This window comes from Rhinolophus hipposideros (assembly GCF_964194185.1).
Source record: "Rhinolophus hipposideros genome assembly, chromosome: 1".
Lineage (NCBI taxonomy): Eukaryota > Metazoa > Chordata > Mammalia > Chiroptera > Rhinolophidae > Rhinolophus > Rhinolophus hipposideros.
The window spans coordinates 110351361-110367878 of NC_138047.1; the positions used below are offsets into that span (position 1 = coordinate 110351361).

The 16518-nt window shown below is 62.1% G+C and overlaps 2 protein-coding genes across 2 annotated transcripts; one reads left to right on the plus strand and one right to left on the minus strand.

Annotated features, from left to right (window-relative positions):
• Nucleotides 1-961: 961 nt before the first annotated feature.
• Nucleotides 962-11348, minus strand: TACC3 (transforming acidic coiled-coil containing protein 3). The gene is made up of 16 exons (XM_081050994.1): nt 11062-11348; nt 9447-9609; nt 9154-9293; nt 6951-7823; nt 6160-6226; nt 5836-5992; nt 4781-4833; nt 4360-4463; nt 3943-4036; nt 3636-3740; nt 3068-3144; nt 2949-2992; nt 2232-2392; nt 1525-1631; nt 1323-1443; nt 962-1200 (listed from the first exon to the last, which is right to left on the minus strand). The coding sequence occupies exons 2-16, from the start codon at nt 9606-9608 to the stop codon at nt 1135-1137; spliced, it is 2331 nt and encodes a 776-aa protein (XP_080907120.1). The 5' UTR covers nt 9609; nt 11062-11348; the 3' UTR covers nt 962-1134.
• On the plus strand, nt 11255-16267 carry TMEM129 (transmembrane protein 129, E3 ubiquitin ligase). Its single transcript, XM_081051001.1, has 4 exons — nt 11255-11959; nt 13479-13953; nt 14629-14788; nt 14920-16267. The coding sequence occupies exons 1-4, from the start codon at nt 11413-11415 to the stop codon at nt 15166-15168; spliced, it is 1431 nt and encodes a 476-aa protein (XP_080907127.1). The 5' UTR covers nt 11255-11412; the 3' UTR covers nt 15169-16267.
• Nucleotides 16268-16518: the final 251 nt, after the last annotated feature.

A 16518-nucleotide genomic window follows, 5' to 3' on the forward strand; every position in this document is an offset into this window, starting at 1 on the left:
ACACAGCTCAGCCACTGTGATCAGTGTCCAGACAGCTCTATACCTGCGTCCTGGGACTGAGGTCCCATGATGCCCCTGCAGGCCTGGCCCTGCCTGTTCAGAAAGGCCCCTCGGAACTACCTTACTCTCCGTGCCTGTCCCAGGGCTTCTCCGCCACCCTGGGAGTGCCTCATGTCCTGTACCACATGGTCAGTGAGGAAGAGAACAGGTAAGGACAGTGCTCAGGCCCGTATCCAAGGGCCCAGCCAGCATGCGAGACAGGCTCATCCTCTGGAGTGGGCCACAGGTGGGGTAGGGGGGTGTGAGGCTCAGATGCAGCTCGACAGCCCCTGTGGCCCAGATGTCCACTCTGAGACCCCTTTTGAGACATTTTCTTGGGAGCGTTCAGACTTTTGTCACGAGCCACAACTGTGCTCCGGTTGGGTTTCTCCAGAGAGCAGGCCACAAGCCCTGGCTCGACTCGGTTGTTTGCTGTGTCACATGCTCTTACCCCCCAGGACTAGCTCTGGAAGTCATGGGGTATAGCTGGCACCAGGGGATCGGGCGGCAGCAGACCACTTGGAGACTTTCTTCTTAGGGGAGCATTTTGCACTTAGGCTTCAGCAGGTTGGAAGCCACCGCAGCGGCGAGGTCACTGCTGGCACTGTGTTAAGTAGCCCAACTGCCCACCCACTGGGCGAGCCCCGTTAATGGGGAGCAGGCTCGCCAGGCACCACAGGGCCAGCTGTCACCATGTCTGCCTGCCTGCTGTTTCATTAAGGCTTTAGTCCCTTTGGATTTTGATTGTTGGTCACAAGACAGACGCCCCAGGACTGCGTGGCTGTCCCTCAAGCAGGGCACCTGCCCACTGGCAGCTCCAAGGTACAGCCAGGCAAGGGCTGGAGGCCCAGTGGGCAGCTGTGGGCGGTTTGGCCAAAGCTAGAGACTTCGTCTGAATCAAGACCCGGCAACTACAGTGCTTAAACTTAAGGGAAACTTTATTTAGTCTTTCTAAAGTAATCTAGTTTAAAAATGAGCTGAGGTTAGGAGAGAAGAAATAACATGAAAACTTCTGACAGACAGACAGAGAGGGAGACAGGCAGGGACAGGGAGACAGGCAGGGCAGAGGTGGGTGGGCTCAGGGCCAGGACCACATCAGATCTTCTCCATCTTGGAGATGAGGTCGTCACAGATTCTGGTCAGCTCATCGTTCTCCTTAGTCTGCAGGAGAAACACCAAGCCCCAGATGCAGCCGCCCTGCCTTGGCCAGATGCCAAGGCCAGGCAGGAGGGCAGTGGCCCATGACCCTCTGGAAGGTGCTCCCCTCCAGGCCCAGCGCCCACCTTCTGCTCCACGGCCTTCTCCAGCGAGTGGACGCGCATCTGCTCCTTCCTCAGGCTGGCCTGGAAGGCCACGGCCTCGGCCTGGGCCTTGCTGCGCACCTGCGCGATCTCCTCGTTGGCCCTGGACAAGCAGGGGGCGGCTCAGGCGCCCCGCCCTCGCCCCCGCCCCCCCCACCTCCCGCCCACCGGGCCCACTCCTCACAGCCGCAGCTTGTCTTCTGCCTGGGCCTTCAGCGCCTGGTACCGCTGGCCTTCTTTCTCCACCCTTACTATGTAATCCTCAACACACTTCTTCAGTGACTCTTCGTTCTGCAAGGAGGAGGGGACACCAGCTGCTGACAGCACGCTGCTCTGGGCGTCAGGCTTGGCTTCTCAAGCCCTGGGTCAGGTGTGGACAGGTGCCCCCTCTGGGAGCCCTGGGACTAGTAAAACAGCACTTCCTGTTTTCTTTTGGAAGGCCCTTCCACACACACACAGCCCCAGGCCTCCCAACCTGGACACAGGGCCTGACCCCCAGCCCTTCCCGGCTGCCATCGCCTCTCCCTTCAGCTTGCCTGGCACCAGAGATGTCCCTCACCTGGCAGCCCTGTGTGTGGCCCCGACGCCTCCACACCCCCACCCAGGGGGACCACTGAGGTCCGAGCAGCCCAGACCCCCGTCCAGAAGGCAGCTGCTGGCCCTCGGCATCCCCTTGGCCCAGTGCGGTCCTGCCTCCAGGCTGTGGCTTCCAGTTCCTCTGCTCGTGTGCCACGGCCAGGAACCGGGTACAGTAGGGAGAGCAGCCTCTAGTCCGAAGGGACTTGGGCTCCCGGTTACAAGGTGAGGACACGGCAGCCCAGCTGGGTCACCGACTGTGCCCAGCAGAGCCCTGTGCGGCCAGGCTGGTGGGCAGGCGCGGCCCCCACCTACCGTGCGGTAACCTTCAATCACATCCTTCTGTTTCTCAAACCGCTTGAACAGGTCAGAGAACGACTTTTCCATGGAGCTCAGGTCTGCAGTCAGCTGGTCTTTTTCTTTCAGAATCTTCTGGATCTCAGCTTTGGCCAGCTCCTTCTGTTCCTGAGCCTCCTCTTGAGAAAAGCAAGCATGTGGGGTTGGGGGACAGCCTCCAGGCTGACACACAGGCGACTGGGAGCAGGAGGCAGGGGCCGAAAGGCATGGACAGGGGGGCAGCTGGAGCAGTGGCTGCAGCCTGCCCGGGGCCCACTGGAGGAAGGTGGCGAGGGCTCTGCACCGCGCCCAGAAAACAGCTGCTTCCCCCATACCAGGTCCACCCCAAATCCGACAGCTCAGGTCCCTGAGGAAGATGGGCGGTGCCGAGCGCCCACGGCCACTCCTGTCCCCACATTCAGGGACCTCCAGGAACCCGAGTCCTTGCCGGGGGGTGGGGTCTGGTGCTCCCACCCTCCAGTCCAGAACCTGACACCCAGAGAGGCCAAAGTTGGATGTACAGTGTGGGAGGGACCCAAGCTGCTAGCTCAGGATCTGCTGAATTTGGGGGCAAAAGATGCCAGCTGCACGGCCTCACCGGTCTCCCTAACCGCTCCCACACTGGGCCTGGCTGTGCCTGCCTCACCCCAGTGGGAAAGGCTGCTAGGAAAGGGAGCCCGTGGGCTACCGGCTCACCCATCGCCTGGTACACGATCCTCTCATAGCCATCCATGATCTTCCTGTGGGAGAGATGTGTGGTGACTGCCTGCCCGTGGCATCCGAGTGGCCGGAGTGGGCCCTGCGGCAGGCCTTACCCCATCTCCAGGTTCCTCTCACGCAGGGCATCACACGTGCTCCTGAGCTCCACGGTCTCCTTCTGTGCCGCCTCAACCTGCACAAAGCACAGGGAGCTGCTGTGGCCCCTCCTGGCCAGGCTCTGCACCATGTCTCACCAGGCTGGGCCAGGCAGGTGCCCGGCGAGAGCCCAGTCCCTTAGCAGCCCCAGGGGCCTGCAGATGTGTGGCCTGGGTACACCTCTCACTCGAGGTGAGGCCCGGTGCCAGAAAGAACATGACATGGGGAGGCTGAGGGCCCGACCCTGGGAGTTCTCGGCTGGCTCTGAATGGGGCAGGTGGCTGCCAGGCAATGAGGCCAGGCCAGGCCAGCTGCTGGTGGAGTCGCCCAGGGGTCAGGGGCCCTGAGGCCCAGCCCTGCCCGCTAGCTGGCTTCCACTCATAGGCGGCTTAGAGTAGGGCCCGCAGGTGGGTGTGGACAGGCTCTGTGAGGTGCTGGCCACACACGCCTCCTGGAGCTATCCACCCAGCTCTCGGCGAGTCCCTGGCCCAGCGTGACATAAACCCTGTCCCCACGCCTTGTCCTCACCGCTGCGTCCAGGTCCTTCTGGCTGTACTGCAGCACGTCCACGATGGGCCCCACAGGCAGCAGTGGGGCCCCGGGCCCGAGGACACACGGAGGTGGGCCCAATACCTGTGGGTGACAGAGGCCAGCCAGGTCATAGCCCCCATTGCATTCTCCCTGCCATGAGGGAGGCTCCTGGGACAGCACAGCAGTGACCAGTGATAGGAGCGGCCCCGTGGTCCCAGCCGACCTTTAGAAGCTTCAGATCCTGGGATGGAAGCCCAAGGCCCTAACACACACGTCTGCATAGCATGTGGGCCGAAGCACTTACGGGGACGTCTGCAGCTCCCAGGAAGTCGAGGTCCACCAGCTTGGCCTCAGGCGGACTTCCCGAGGTAGGTGGGTCCGCGCCCTGCACACTGAGACTGGACAGAAGGGACCTGTGTCATTCCCCAGAGCAGGACCAGCCCAGGTTCCGCAAAGGGCCTGAGAGCCAACGTGTCAGGATCTGTGGGCCATGCTGCCATTCTAGTGCGACTGGCCGTGCAGAGGGACATGTGACTGGCGGTGAGACCTTACTCAGGACAGGCAGTGGGTGGCTGTGCTGCCCCTGTCACTGTCTCCTGGCTCAGAGACCCACGGACGTGAGGCGTGGCACCGCTGTCCTGCACCCAAGGGGCTCCTCTGAGCCCGCGGTCCAGAGGTCGAGAAGGCCCTGACGGACGGCGCACTGAGACGGGAGGCGTACCTGTGGGTCTCGGCGGCCGCAGGCGCTGCTCTCTGAGGGCTGTCATTCAGGAGCGGGTCAAACTTGAGGTATAAGGACTGTTTCCTCAGGGCCGACTCCTTAAACTGAAGGGGTGGGCAAGTCAGCAGGGTCCCTGTGGTCCCTGACAGATAGCGGCAAGTGCGAGGCGACCAATGGGCCGGGCAGGTGACAACACGTGGTGAGATGCCACCAGGGCCCGGCTGACCCCGGAACGCGGCAGGGTGCTCTGGAGTCTGCCTCGGGGCGAGCCCGGCACAGGCCTCTACAGGGACCTGGGGCCCGGCTAAGAGAGGGTGCAGGGAGAGGGCTGGGAGAGACCCAGCAGCCATGGTGCTGCCACTTGGCCTGGACCACGGTCGAGGCGGCCCCTTGGCAGGGTCGTGACGGGGCGCATGCTCACCGAGGAAGTCCCAAACTGCTCCAGGTAGTCCACCTCGGCCCCTGCACCTAGGACTGAGAGGGCACACGTCAGCACCACGGTCATCACCCCACTCAAGGCATGACACGGTTCTTCAGGGAAACAAGGGCCAGCTCAGTGGCTTCTGGGCCCTCAGGGGAGGCCCAGAATCCCCAGTGCTGGCTGTGCAAACCCTGAGCTGTGACCACTCCCGCCCACCGCCCACCCTGGACCTGGGACCCGCGGTCCTTTGCTTTAAGTTGGAGTTTCTGCCTCCCCCTAATGCCACCTGGGGGCTGGGCCAGGTCATGCTGTGAGGCCGTGCTGGGCCCTATGGGGTGCTAAGAAGCACCCCCAGAGGTGCCAGCCAAGTGTCCCAACGGCTCCATCGTCCTGGTTGAGAAGCACTGTTTAAAACCACCCTGGAAAAGTCCTTTAATTTCTGGTAACATAACCTTCCCTTAAAAACCTAAGGATGCCTCATGCCATATATGAAAACTAACTCAAAATGGGTCAAAAACCTAAACATGAAAGCTAAAACTATGCAATTGTTGAAGAAAATACGGGGTAAATCTTCATGCTGAAAACTCGGGCAGTGATTTCTTAGATTTGAGACGAAAATCATAAAACAGAAAAAAAAACACATAAATTAGACTGCAAAGTTAACATGTCTTCCAAGGGCACATCGCGAAAGTGCAAAGAACCCCCAGAATGGGAGAAAACTTTTGTCAATTACGGAGTCTTAAGCAGGCTCGCTGAGAAACCCTCACTACGGAGGCCCCAGCGGCGACTGCGGACCTGTGCTGGGCACGGCCTCATCCCTTGTTCACACCTTGGCATGTTTTCCTACGCAAGTCTACAAAGCCCGTTTCTAGAAGTCCTTTATGTTAAAGGCACCTCCTCAAAACGCCCCCTTTTGACCAAGCAGTTTCCACGTGAATGCTTCACAGAAGGCTGGGAACCAAGCTGCCTGGGGAATGACCGCCTGCAAACGCCACTCAACACACCCGCTCACCAGACGGCACGGCCAGACGAGCAGCGACCCAGGGACAACATACCCTCGGCTGGGTCTCGGAAGCGCTCCTCACTCAGGTCCAAGACAGGCTCCGGCCCCCCCTCCAGAGTAGGGGGCGCTGGGTCAGCAGGCAGGGCTGCGGGCTCCCTGCCCGAGCTGCTGGCGAGAGCTGCAGGCCCTGGAGAAATGGCCGTTTCATCCTAGAAGGAAGGTGGGGGCCCCCCGGGGGCTCAGTTTGGGCATGTCGCAGTCGCGGGGCCCGGGTGGGGGGCAGCAGCATGTCCACCTGTCACCACTGGCCTCCCCATGTGTAAACGGTGGCGCCAGTGGGAGGACACGCTCATGGTCAGGCACACAGACTCCGTACCTTGCCCGTGGTCCCCACCGTGGTCTGTGTCACAGGTGTGTCATCAGCTGGGCCTGAAGGCACCTGCCTGAAGAGACAGGGTCAGCAGGGCCTGCCCCCCCTGCCCCTCACCCCCCGGGCACTGAGCTGCCATCTGTCCTGAGCTCTCACCTAGAAAGCCAGGCACAGGGCTAAGCTGGGCAGCCCCCGTCACCTGAGAGAATCCGAGCCTCGAAGGAGGACCGGAAGCAGGTGCGAGCTTTGAGGCTGTCTCAGAGCAACAGACAGCATCCCTGAGATTTGCCCCTTTTACCAGGAAACTGGCAAAGCCAGGTGCCGGGTGACGACTCCCTCAGCTTCACTGTGCAGTGCCAGGGCTAGGAGGGCAGTCTGGGGACAGTCAGTAGCTCTGCGTCAAATGTGAGTGCTGGACGGCCGGACACTGGCCAAGAGCTCTTATGAGCCAACACTTGGCGGCCACTTAGCAGCTGCCCCCAGGGAGCAGTGAGTGGCGTGAGAGGGCTAACACACTGGGAGGCAGCAGGCGCCACCTACCACCAGCCCTCAGTGCCTTGGGAATTAGTTTTCCCCAGATATCTTTCTAGACCTCCCAAGTGTATTAGACAATCCCCTTAAAAAGCCAAGGACAGCCCCCACTCGTGGAGGGGACCTCGCCAGGTGTGGCCTCGATCTGCTTCGCTAGCTCACAACAGCCTGCCTGCCCCAAGATCCCTTCTCAGGGTTGTGTAAGTGGCATTTCTGGTCCCGGGTCTTCTAACACGCACGCCATGGAGCAGCCACCTCTTACTCACTGGCTCGGAAATGAGTCTCCTGCAGCCGCAGGCCCAGAGCTCAGCAGCTCGGCCATAGGCCCGACAGGCCTGCTCTGGGGGTGTTCTTGGGGCTGAGTTCCTCCATCACCTCCGGACACGGTGAAGTTGGGGTCATCCAGCTTGTCCCAGTCCGGGTCATAAGACCCCTGGGGAGGGGGACCGGGATCTTCACCCTCCTCCTCCGGGGCCTTTTCCTGCCTCGCCTCTGCTCTTGGGAGAGGCTGGGGGTCGGCTCTCTTCCCCAGGTCCCTGGGTGGGAGTGGCCTTTTGCTGGTGGCATTGTTAGAGAAGTCACATTCTAGCCTCCTGGGCCCACTCCTTGAAGAGTCGACCATCTGGCCCTCGGCCTCTGTGTTCTGAGAACTTGGCGGCATGGCCAGGGCCCCAGGCAGGCCTCCGAGGGGGCCTTCTCTGTGGGCAACTTCTGGGTGAGTACCAGGGGGCAACGCAGCCCCAGCTGAGGAGGCAGGGGCTCCGCTCACCCTTTCTCCCGTGGCTCTTTGAGACTCCCCCGTTCTGCCCTGGACTGCCACGCTGGGAGGATCTTCTAGGATGTCGGAGGCGCATGCAACGGTTTTCTCTAGGAAATCACAACTACCCTTGTCCTCCAAGCCTTGCACAGGGCTGGCAGACATTTGTCCTGCACATGCCACTTGGTTTTCAAGACTTGCTGCGGGCCGGGGAGAGCTTGGGGGGCCCAGGCTGGCCTGGGGTGTGGAGGTGGTCCCACCGGAATGCCTGTCCTCAGAGGCAGCTCCCAGGTCCTCCGGGAGGGTGGTGGCATGAGCTACTGCTGGATTCTGAGGGGTCCCGTTGGTCGTTTTGGTGTCCACTTCCATGGGGAACTGTTGGCTTTTTAGAAACAGACTTAGTTAACACCAAGGAACCTATTTTAGCTTTCTGTGTAGATTTCAGCCCACACTGAAAATATTAGCTAAAGACAGACAAAACGAACATTTAGTCAACCCTCTCCTTGTTACACGAGCACATTCCCATCAATTGCTGCTGGAGGCCTCCCAGGTGACTGAGAGACAGGGCAGGGAGGTGCTACACAGGTGACCATGCTGGCCTATCGACCCGTCAGTCAGGGGCCCCCGGCTACACAGTCAGGGACAGTCATGGCACACGAGGGTCAGCTCCTCACTGCAGAGAGGGGAAGACAGGGGCTGCCTCCAGCCAGGTCACCTTCTCGAGGTCCTCTCCTGGCCCCCCCATGCCTCTGCTCTGCTGCCCTTGAGCGGGTGGGAACCCGAAGGGGAGGCAGCGCCAGAGACACCAATAGGGTTTCCTTTCCGTCTTGGGTTGTTACAAAGAACAGTATTTGAATTACTCTAATTTCCTTCAGTTGAATCTCAAAAGGAAAACCACAATAGTGAAGTTGAAAAATAGCACAGAAACCTGGGGAGAGGAAAAGATTGATTCAAGAAGCTCCCATGGGGAGATGGGAGCAGGGCCCTGTGGGCGTTTTACTTAAGTGAGGAGAGGGATGTGTTAGTGATGCTTTGCTTGTACATCTTTCTCTGTACATCTGAAATCTGTATAAAAGGCAAGTTTTGAAGTTTAAGTCTATAGAAGTTAGCTCAAAAGTGTGCCAGTGAGGCCCCTCGCCCCAGTCAGCCCACTCTGGGGGTAAAGAGCTGCCACCAGGACCCTTCTTTCCAAATACTCAAGCCAGACAGTGAATGCCTGGTGAGGCTGCCAAGAAGCTTTTCCTGGTGAAAGTCAAGGGTTCAAAACCCGATCCCTTCGGCTACTTGTCTTCTGACCAGATTCCACGACAGACACACCTCAGCCTCTAAAAGGAACACCTATCTCTGCGGCCTAACATTAAGAACACGGGGCTGGGGAGACCCCAGTGGAATGCAAAACTAGAAAACCACAGCGTGTCTTTCCTTGGAGACATGGTCAGGACACTTCAGGAAGTTAGAGAAGCAACAGCCAAGGCCACTCTGGTGGCAAGGGCATGCCAGGGGAGTGGAATCTGAATCACACTTATTCTCAGTATCTCACTATCCATCTTCCCACTGACAAATGACTTGATGCTGAATGCTCTGGGCCACGCACTGCACAGATGCAGAGCAGAGACCAGGAGAAGCCCGACAGATGTGACAGATAACAAAACAGCATTTGCCCGCCAAGTCCATCAGAGATGTTGCAGTACAGCAAAAGCACCGACACTTACTTCTCTTTCTGGACCGAGACTTGAGAGTTTTCTAATCCAAAGGTGTCGCCCAGACCACAGCAGGCCTCGAGTTTGCTGCTCCTGCTAGGACTTAGAATCCTGTGTGTCTGGGGGTCTCGCAGAGGTGTCTGAAAAGTCACCTGTTGGGAAGGGAGGAGAGCACCTGTTCAATAATTCAAGTTTCCAACCACCACGCTGGCAGTGTGTGCCCTGCCAGCTCAATAAGTCACCAGGTCCCAAAGTGACCTAACATGTGACACACAGTCACTCTTATAAGGGCAAAACACGTTTACCTTCATAGCTTTAGCTATGCTCTTGGGCGGCACATTTTCTTTCTGTGACACACAGAGAACAGAGGATCTTCCGGTAAGTTCCAGTGGTGAAAACAGGAAGTCGCAGTTTTCTGTACTTCTGTCACCAGTGACATTTTCGTCATCGAAGATTTGCAGACTCATTCTGGAAACACAGTTTCTGTCAGTTTGAGGGCTGTGTCGTACAGACATGCAGACGTGACGACAGCTGACCCTGCAGTGTCACAGGGAGATGCACCGTCCAGCACAGGAGGGTCACACCTCAGGCAGCGTGTCCTCTACCAGCCCCTGTCCTGCTTTGGGAGACTGTGGCTCTTCAGCTGGGCTGGGGAGAGGCCACCACCCAGGACCAAGAGCTAGAAGGGCCTTCAGCCCACGGGGTAAGGAGGAAGAACGGATTCTCGCACTAAGTCAGATTTGGTGCATAAGTCAGGAGCCAGGTGAGTGCTGGCCTGGAGAAACTGCAGGAGGCGAGGAAGGGTGGGGCTCCCCACAGGCCTCCACTCAAGGGGCTGAGGCCTCATCAGAGCTGGAGCAGGTGGCCAAGTCAGCAGACAACAGAAAAGCAGGAGGGTGCTGACGCTTGCTCCCTGTCACCCTCACGGGGCTGGAAAATGGGGACCAGAAGAGGGTGTCAGGTGGGCAAAGGCCCAGGGGAGGAGCTGGAGGGAAGCAGCAGCCACGGGCAGAATTACTCAGCAGGGAGTTGAACACCTTCTACATGAGGTCCTGGAATCTCAGAAACGCACCAGCGGCCTCCAGTCAGGCCCAGAAGGTTCTAGAACAGCCCACTCTTCCTAGAGTCTTCCAGATGGTCACGGCCATGACTCCCAAACTAGGAGCTGCCATGGAGCTGAGCACTGAGCTGCTCAAGGAGCCCTACCGGCACCTGTTGACGGTGGGGCCCTGGGGGCTGCGGCAGCCGGGGGGCAGCCTGGAAGCCAAGGTCAGAGCGGGCGGCGGGCCTGACCCGCGGAGCCGGGGGTGGGCCGAGGCCGAGGGGCCGGCCTGGCGTGGCCAGCAGGCCCGCCGCGCGTGGAGGGAGAAACGACAGCACGCAAGGCTGCCTCGGGTTTCTGGGCGGCGTGACCGGCGTAAGTGGGGGGGGGCAGTACGGCGACGGCGGCCTCCACGGGGGCTCGGCTTCCCCTAAGGACGGAGGCCGCGGCAGAGGCTCCCGAGCGGAAGCCGCCCGCGCGGAGTGCAGTGGACGGGAGGGCGCGAGCGCAGGTGTCGCCGTGGTGGAAACGGCGGCGGGCCCGCCCCGTCGGGGCCGGGAAGCGGCTCGCGGGGCCGGCAGCGGCCGCGGGCGGGGCGGACACGGGCCCGACACGGGCCCTTGCAAGTCGCAGCCGCAGGTGGACTTTGCGGGGACGAGGCCCCCAGGGGGCCGGAGGAGGCCTGCGGACCGTGCCCTACGGCCGAGCCTCGGGAGGGCGACCAGGAGACCAAGTGGCCGGACGGCGTCGGCCGCGCTGCCGGGCTGAGGACCGGGGAGATGTCCCTGGACGCGCGGCCGCGAGGACGGCCGGCGGCCCCCGAGGAGGGGCGGCGGGAGCGTCAGGGGTGGGGGGTCGGCCGGCCTTGGCCGCCTTACCTGCCGGCCGCCGCACGGAGCAGACGGAGCGGGAGGCGCGCAGTCCCGGGCTGCGTCCGCCCGCCGCCGATTCAAATACCGACGGTTGGCGCGCGCGGCCAATCAGCTCGCGGCCGTGGGCGGAACGCACGGGGCGCCCGCGGCCAATGGGAGGCCGCGCCGGCGGTTGCGCTTCCGGGGCTAGGGGCACGCTGGGCGAGGCGGGCCTCGGCGCGCCGAGCGGCGGACGGGCGATGGCTGCAGGCCCCGCCGTCGACCGGAGGTCTCGGGCTCTGCTGCGGACGTGACTGGGTTGAACGGAAATGGGGGGCCTGAGCCGCTCGCCCGGGTCTCAGTTTACCCCGCTGTAAAATGGGACCAGGTACAGCACCGCCCTCCGGGCGGGGCGTGAGGAGGAGCCAAACCCTCGGAGGACAGGCGGGCTGGTTCACAAATGACGCCTGTGTGCGGAGCGGGGGAACTGCATTTCCCGGAGTGCTCCGCGGGGCCTGCATCTCCCAGAGCGCCCAGCGCTGCGCGTGGGGGCGGGCGGGGTACTCCATTTCCCAGAGCGCTCCGCGGAAGGGAACTCCATCTCCCACAGTACCCGGCGCCCATCCCCCGGCGTCTTCGGGACCGGGACGCTCGGGCCTGTTCCCCGCGCCGTGGGCGGCGGCCTTGCCGGGACGGCTTGGTGGTGCCGGCGGCGGCGCGATGGACAGTCCCGAGGTCACCTTCACGCTGGCCTACCTGGTGTTCGCCGTGTGCTTCGTGTTCACGCCCACGGAGTTCCACTCGGCCGGGCTCACGGTGCAGAACCTGCTGTCGGGCTGGCTGGGCAGCGAGGACGCCGCCTTCGTGCCCTACCACCTGCGCCGCACGGCCGCCACGCTGCTGTGCCACTCGCTGCTGCCGCTGGGTGAGGCGCCTGATGCTCTTGGTCATTGTTCCCCTGGTGGAGGGAAGCAGCTGGCCGGGTCAAGGGCTCGCGTAGCCCAGCCCCAGGGCCCCTGAGGTGGCTGGGTCGCGGGGTCACCGCCCAATGGGGAATAGTCAGGGAGAATGCCGGGAACACCGGTCGCCCCGAGAGCCGAGGCCCGTGTGTTTACTGCCGGCGACAGCTGGACGTTTGCAGGTGGCAGAGCCCTAGAGGGGATGTTTCCCCCAGCTGGGGCAGGTCGCCAAATGTTACGTGGGTGGCAGTTCCCAGGAGAGGAGCATAAGTTAATTGATTCCAACACAGGGAGGAGGTGGTCTTGCCCAGGCCATGGAAGGTGGGTGTGGAAAGGGCAGGCAGAGATGGTTGACGCCAGGTGGGGGTGTCACAGGTGCAGAGACTGGAAAGCCTGTGTGTGGCCAGTACGCTCAGGGGTTGTCCAGAGACTGTGCTGGGCGCTGACCCAGGTGCTAGCTGGCCCACGGGAGGCCAGTCTGTCTTCTGGTTGGTCGGGGGACTGGCTAAAGAGTGGGGTACTAATCAGGATTTCTGGAGGACGAGGCAGAAGCAGGTCTGGGACAGCAGGTGGCTGGTGGCCCGCCCCACCTGCAGCCCTGTGCACACAGGGAGGGGTTTTCAGCTGGCAGCTGGGCACAACAGCCCTGTGGGCATGGAGAGCAGCCGGGAGGGGGCTGGGCTGAGGCTGCAAGCGCATGGGGCCTGTCGGTGGGAAACCAGAATTTAGGTGGCCGAATGATTCAGGGGGCCACACCTGGAAGAGGTGGTGAAGCCTGGTGGTGGCCAGACACAGGGCTGATTTTCAATTTATTTTGAAAAGCTTTGAGGCTTCTAGATAGAACATCTATTGCAACTTAACAAATTATCCTAAAAGGTAGTGATTTGACTAACAGCAAACGTTTACTATTAGGTTTGCAGTCGCAGACCTGCCTGTGCAGCTGCTCGCTATCTGCTTTGTTCATTTGACTTGCAGATGGCCCCCACCTGGCCTACAGGGGCCCGGGCACGGGCTCCTGTGTTCTTTTGATGTGCCCCCATCCTTCTCTGCTTACTGTCTGGCACGTGATGTGCCAGCTCAGGATGAGCCTCCTCAGGGGGTGTGGGGTCAGTAGGCCAATGGGAGGGCCAGTGGGCAGCTCTGTATAGGGTGACACCAGATCCTAGTATTTATTTTACTTTTCTAGGTTTTTCTTGTTTTCCGTACTCACGTATTGTGTGAAATTAAAAATGCTTTTCCTTCACTTACTGTGTTAGTGCCATGGGCAAGGGCTGAACCTGGCCAGCTGTGAGACTCACCTGGCCTCAGGTACACAGCCTCACCTTGGGAGCTGACCAGGGCAGAGTGCCAGGCCCATGGCTGGGGATGAAAGGAAGTGGCCCCCGAGAGGTGCAGGGGCAGCACTGTAGCTCTTGGTGAGCACCACCAGGGCAGGATGAGGGCCTGGCATTCCGACCTTCGCTGAGGCCGCCCCGTCCCTTGCAGGCTATTACATGGGCATGTGCTTTGCAGCCTTGGAGAAGCGGCTCTACTCCCCTAGCCAGGCCTCTGAGGGCTGGCAGCTCTTCCTCCTGCTGGCGGTGACCCTGCCCACCATCGCCTGCAGCCTCATCTACAACTGGTCCCGGGACCGGTGGGCCCGCCACCCGCTGGCCCGCACCCTGGCCCTCTATGCCCTCCCGCAGTCAGGCTGGCGGGCTGTTGCTTCCTCAGTCAACACTGAGTTCCGGCGGATTGATAAGTTTGCCACTGGGGCACCGGGTGCCCGTGTAATCGTGACGGACACGTGGGTGATGAAAGTGACCACATACCGTGTGCACGTGGCCCAGCAGCAGGATGTGCACCTGACTGTGACAGAGTCACAGCAGCATGAGCTGTCACCGGACTCAAACCTGCCTGTGCAGCTCCTCACCATCCGTGTGGCCAGTGCCAGCCCTGCCGTGCAGGCCTTCGACATCCGGTAGGCACGCCTGTGGTGGGGTAGGGCGGGCTGGGGCTCACGGGTGGGCGTGTGCCCAGCTTGTGCCCCATTCCGGTGTCTGTGTCCCTCTGGGAGGTGGTGATGGGTGGGAGTGGCCCCTCCAGTGTGACCCTCCATCAGGGCCCCCTCCCTGGCCCTCTGCCCCCCTCTTGTTCCCAAAGGTATCCTCCGCTCCCCTTTCATGCATGTTGTCCTCTGAGCTGCTTCCACAGCTTCTCAGGGGAGCACACTGCGACATCTGGGGGTTGGACAGGACAGGTGTGGTGCTGCCTCACCTGTGGGGCCTGGGCTGGAGCTGAGGTCCTCCATACCTCAGGCCATGGCTGGCCTGCTGGGCCCCTCCTAGGACACGACTTGGAACCTGCCCAATGCTCTGTGTCTCAGTGGCAATCCTCCCACCCTTCCTGTGTCCCGTGGGGGCTAGCACGTGGTGCCGAGTCTGTGGGCTCTGGCCTCAGGGCCATCTTTGCTGGCTGGTTCTCACCAGGAAGCTGGGCTGGGCCTGGGGCCTCACGTTCTGTGTGGCTGTGGGCCCCTCCACTACCCTCGGGGCACAGCCTCGGCCTCCCCTATGCCTGCCCCGGGGTCCTCGCCAGGCCCCCGGGAACAGAAGCCTTGGCCCAGCGGCCTTAACGCGGCCCCCGCCTCGTGCAGGCTCAACTCCACGGAGTATGGCGAGCTGTGTGAGAAGCTGCGGGCTCCCATCCGCAGTGCAGCCCATGTGGTCATCCGCCAGAGCCTCAGTGACCTGTTCCTGGACACGTTTGCCTCCCTGGTGGATGCCAATCCGGCCTACTCGGTCCCCAGCAGCCAGGTGGGGGGGTGGGCAGGGGCGGGTGGTTTCCCACAGCCAGATCCCCACAGGCCAGGTCCCCTGGTTGGGGGGCTGGAGGCCTTATGGGGGTGTCCAGCCAGGCTCCTCTGACCCCCTTGGGCTGCCCGCAGGAACTGGAGGCATGCATCGGCTGCATGCAGACACGTGCCAGCGTGAAGCTGGTGAAGACTTGCCAGGAGGCGGCCGAAGGCGAGTGCCAGCAGTGCTACTGCCGCCCCATGTGGTGTCTCATCTGCATGGGCAAGTGGTTCGCCAGCCGCCAGGACCCGCAACGCCCTGACACCTGGCTGGCCAGCCGCGTGCCCTGTCCCACTTGCCGTGCGCGCTTCTGCATCCTGGACGTGTGTGCCGTGCGCTGAGTTGGCCAGCCCCTGCCAGTGCCCCCACCGCTGCCTCCAGGCCAGGGCTCCCCCAATTGCAGGAGGATGAGGGCTTTCATTCAGAAAGGAAGTTCTCAAGCTCTGGCAGTGGGCTGGGTCTTCAGCGCTCCTGCCTCCTCCACTTCCCACTCCTCCGGGTGCGGGTGGGTGCCTGTCACAGAGCACGGCCTTGGGCCTATCGGCAAAGTAGTCCAGGGTCCCCTGAGCTGGCTTTTCGGAGGCCCTGGCGTCTGCCCCAGATGGCCCTAAGCTGGGCCACTTGCCTTAATTTTGTGGAGCACGTCTGCCTGCTGGTTACATGCCAGACGCAGTTTCGTCCAAGACCAGCTAATGTAAGTCCTCCTACTCCTGTTCCCAAGCCGGCTGCTGGCCTCACGGAAGCCGCTGAGGACCTTAGGCAGCCTGCGAGTGGAGGGGAGACCTGGAGTGCCACTGCGGGGTGAGCATTGCCGGGGACTGCCTGGTGGCTGCTCCCTGCCCAGGGAGACCCCAGGCTTCCCACAGGCCTTGGCTGTGTGGGCGAGGGACTGGCTGCCCTTAGCTGCCCTCCCTCCGCTGTGTGGTGTGGGGGCCCTCTATGCCCTGGAGGGGTGAGCGCCTATGTGCCTTCTGCCCCCGAGTCCAGGGAGGGCCAGGCTTCAGGTTCCCCGCTGGTGGGCGCTGAGCGGAGGCGCAAGCACCCGTGCCACCCTGGCTCCACGGGGTTCAGCTGATGGAGGGGGACAGGCCGTGGTCAAGGCACTCATGTGCCCTACATTTCCTGGGGGTGCCGGTGGGGCGGGGGCGTCCGTGCCAGGCCCACGTCCCCTAAAACCGGCCGGCCGTGTGGAGGCGGCGCTGGGCTGGGCCGGGCCAACTCAGCCGAGGCCACGCGACGCCTGAGGATTTGGGCGCAGAGACCGTGGGCCCCTGGGTGCTCAGCAGGTGCGGCGGGCGCGACGGGCGACGCGGAGCCTTGCCAGCCGCCGCCTGCGGTCCCGTGTGCTGCCCGGGACGCCGGCCTGCGGGCTGGGGACGGCTGTTGTCGCCGTGACGTTAGGGTGCAATAAAGCATCAGCCCGCGGCTCCTACGCTTTCTCCAGATGCCATGTCGTGGTTCCTGATCCCCGCCGGGATGGGGGTGGGAACGCGGCCGTCTCATCACCCATCTTGTTCCCAGTGAGGCGGGGGGGCCGCGGCCGGCCTGCGCTGTGGGCCTGGCCCGTGCGGCGTGGGCGGCCCCGCCGCCGGTCCTGGGGGTGAGGGCCCCGGCACGTGGCGCTTCCCCGCGTTGCTGCCGGGCCCTAACGTCTCTCGGGAAGTGGCCCGTGGAACGCCTTGAAAACCACG

Bases quoted from the DNA above. Each gene is read 5' to 3' on its own strand.
- TMEM129 (XM_081051001.1), top strand. From the start codon at position 11,413: ATGGGACCAGGTACAGCACCGCCCTCCGGGCGGGGCGTGAGGAGGAGC. The intron at 11,960-13,478 runs GTGAGGCGCCTG...CGTCCCTTGCAG, and splicing joins CCACTCGCTGCTGCCGCTGG to GCTATTACATGGGCATGTGC. The intron at 13,954-14,628 runs GTAGGCACGCCT...CGCCTCGTGCAG, and splicing joins GTGCAGGCCTTCGACATCCG to GCTCAACTCCACGGAGTATG.
- TACC3 (XM_081050994.1), bottom strand. From the start codon at position 9,608: ATGAGTCTGCAAATCTTCGATGACGAAAATGTCACTGGTGACAGAAGT. The intron at 4,834-5,835 runs GTATGTTGTCCC...GTGCCCTCTCAG, and splicing joins CTTCCGAGACCCAGCCGAGG to TCCTAGGTGCAGGGGCCGAG. The intron at 3,741-3,942 runs GTAAGTGCTTCG...TGTCACCCACAG, and splicing joins TGGGAGCTGCAGACGTCCCC to GTATTGGGCCCACCTCCGTG.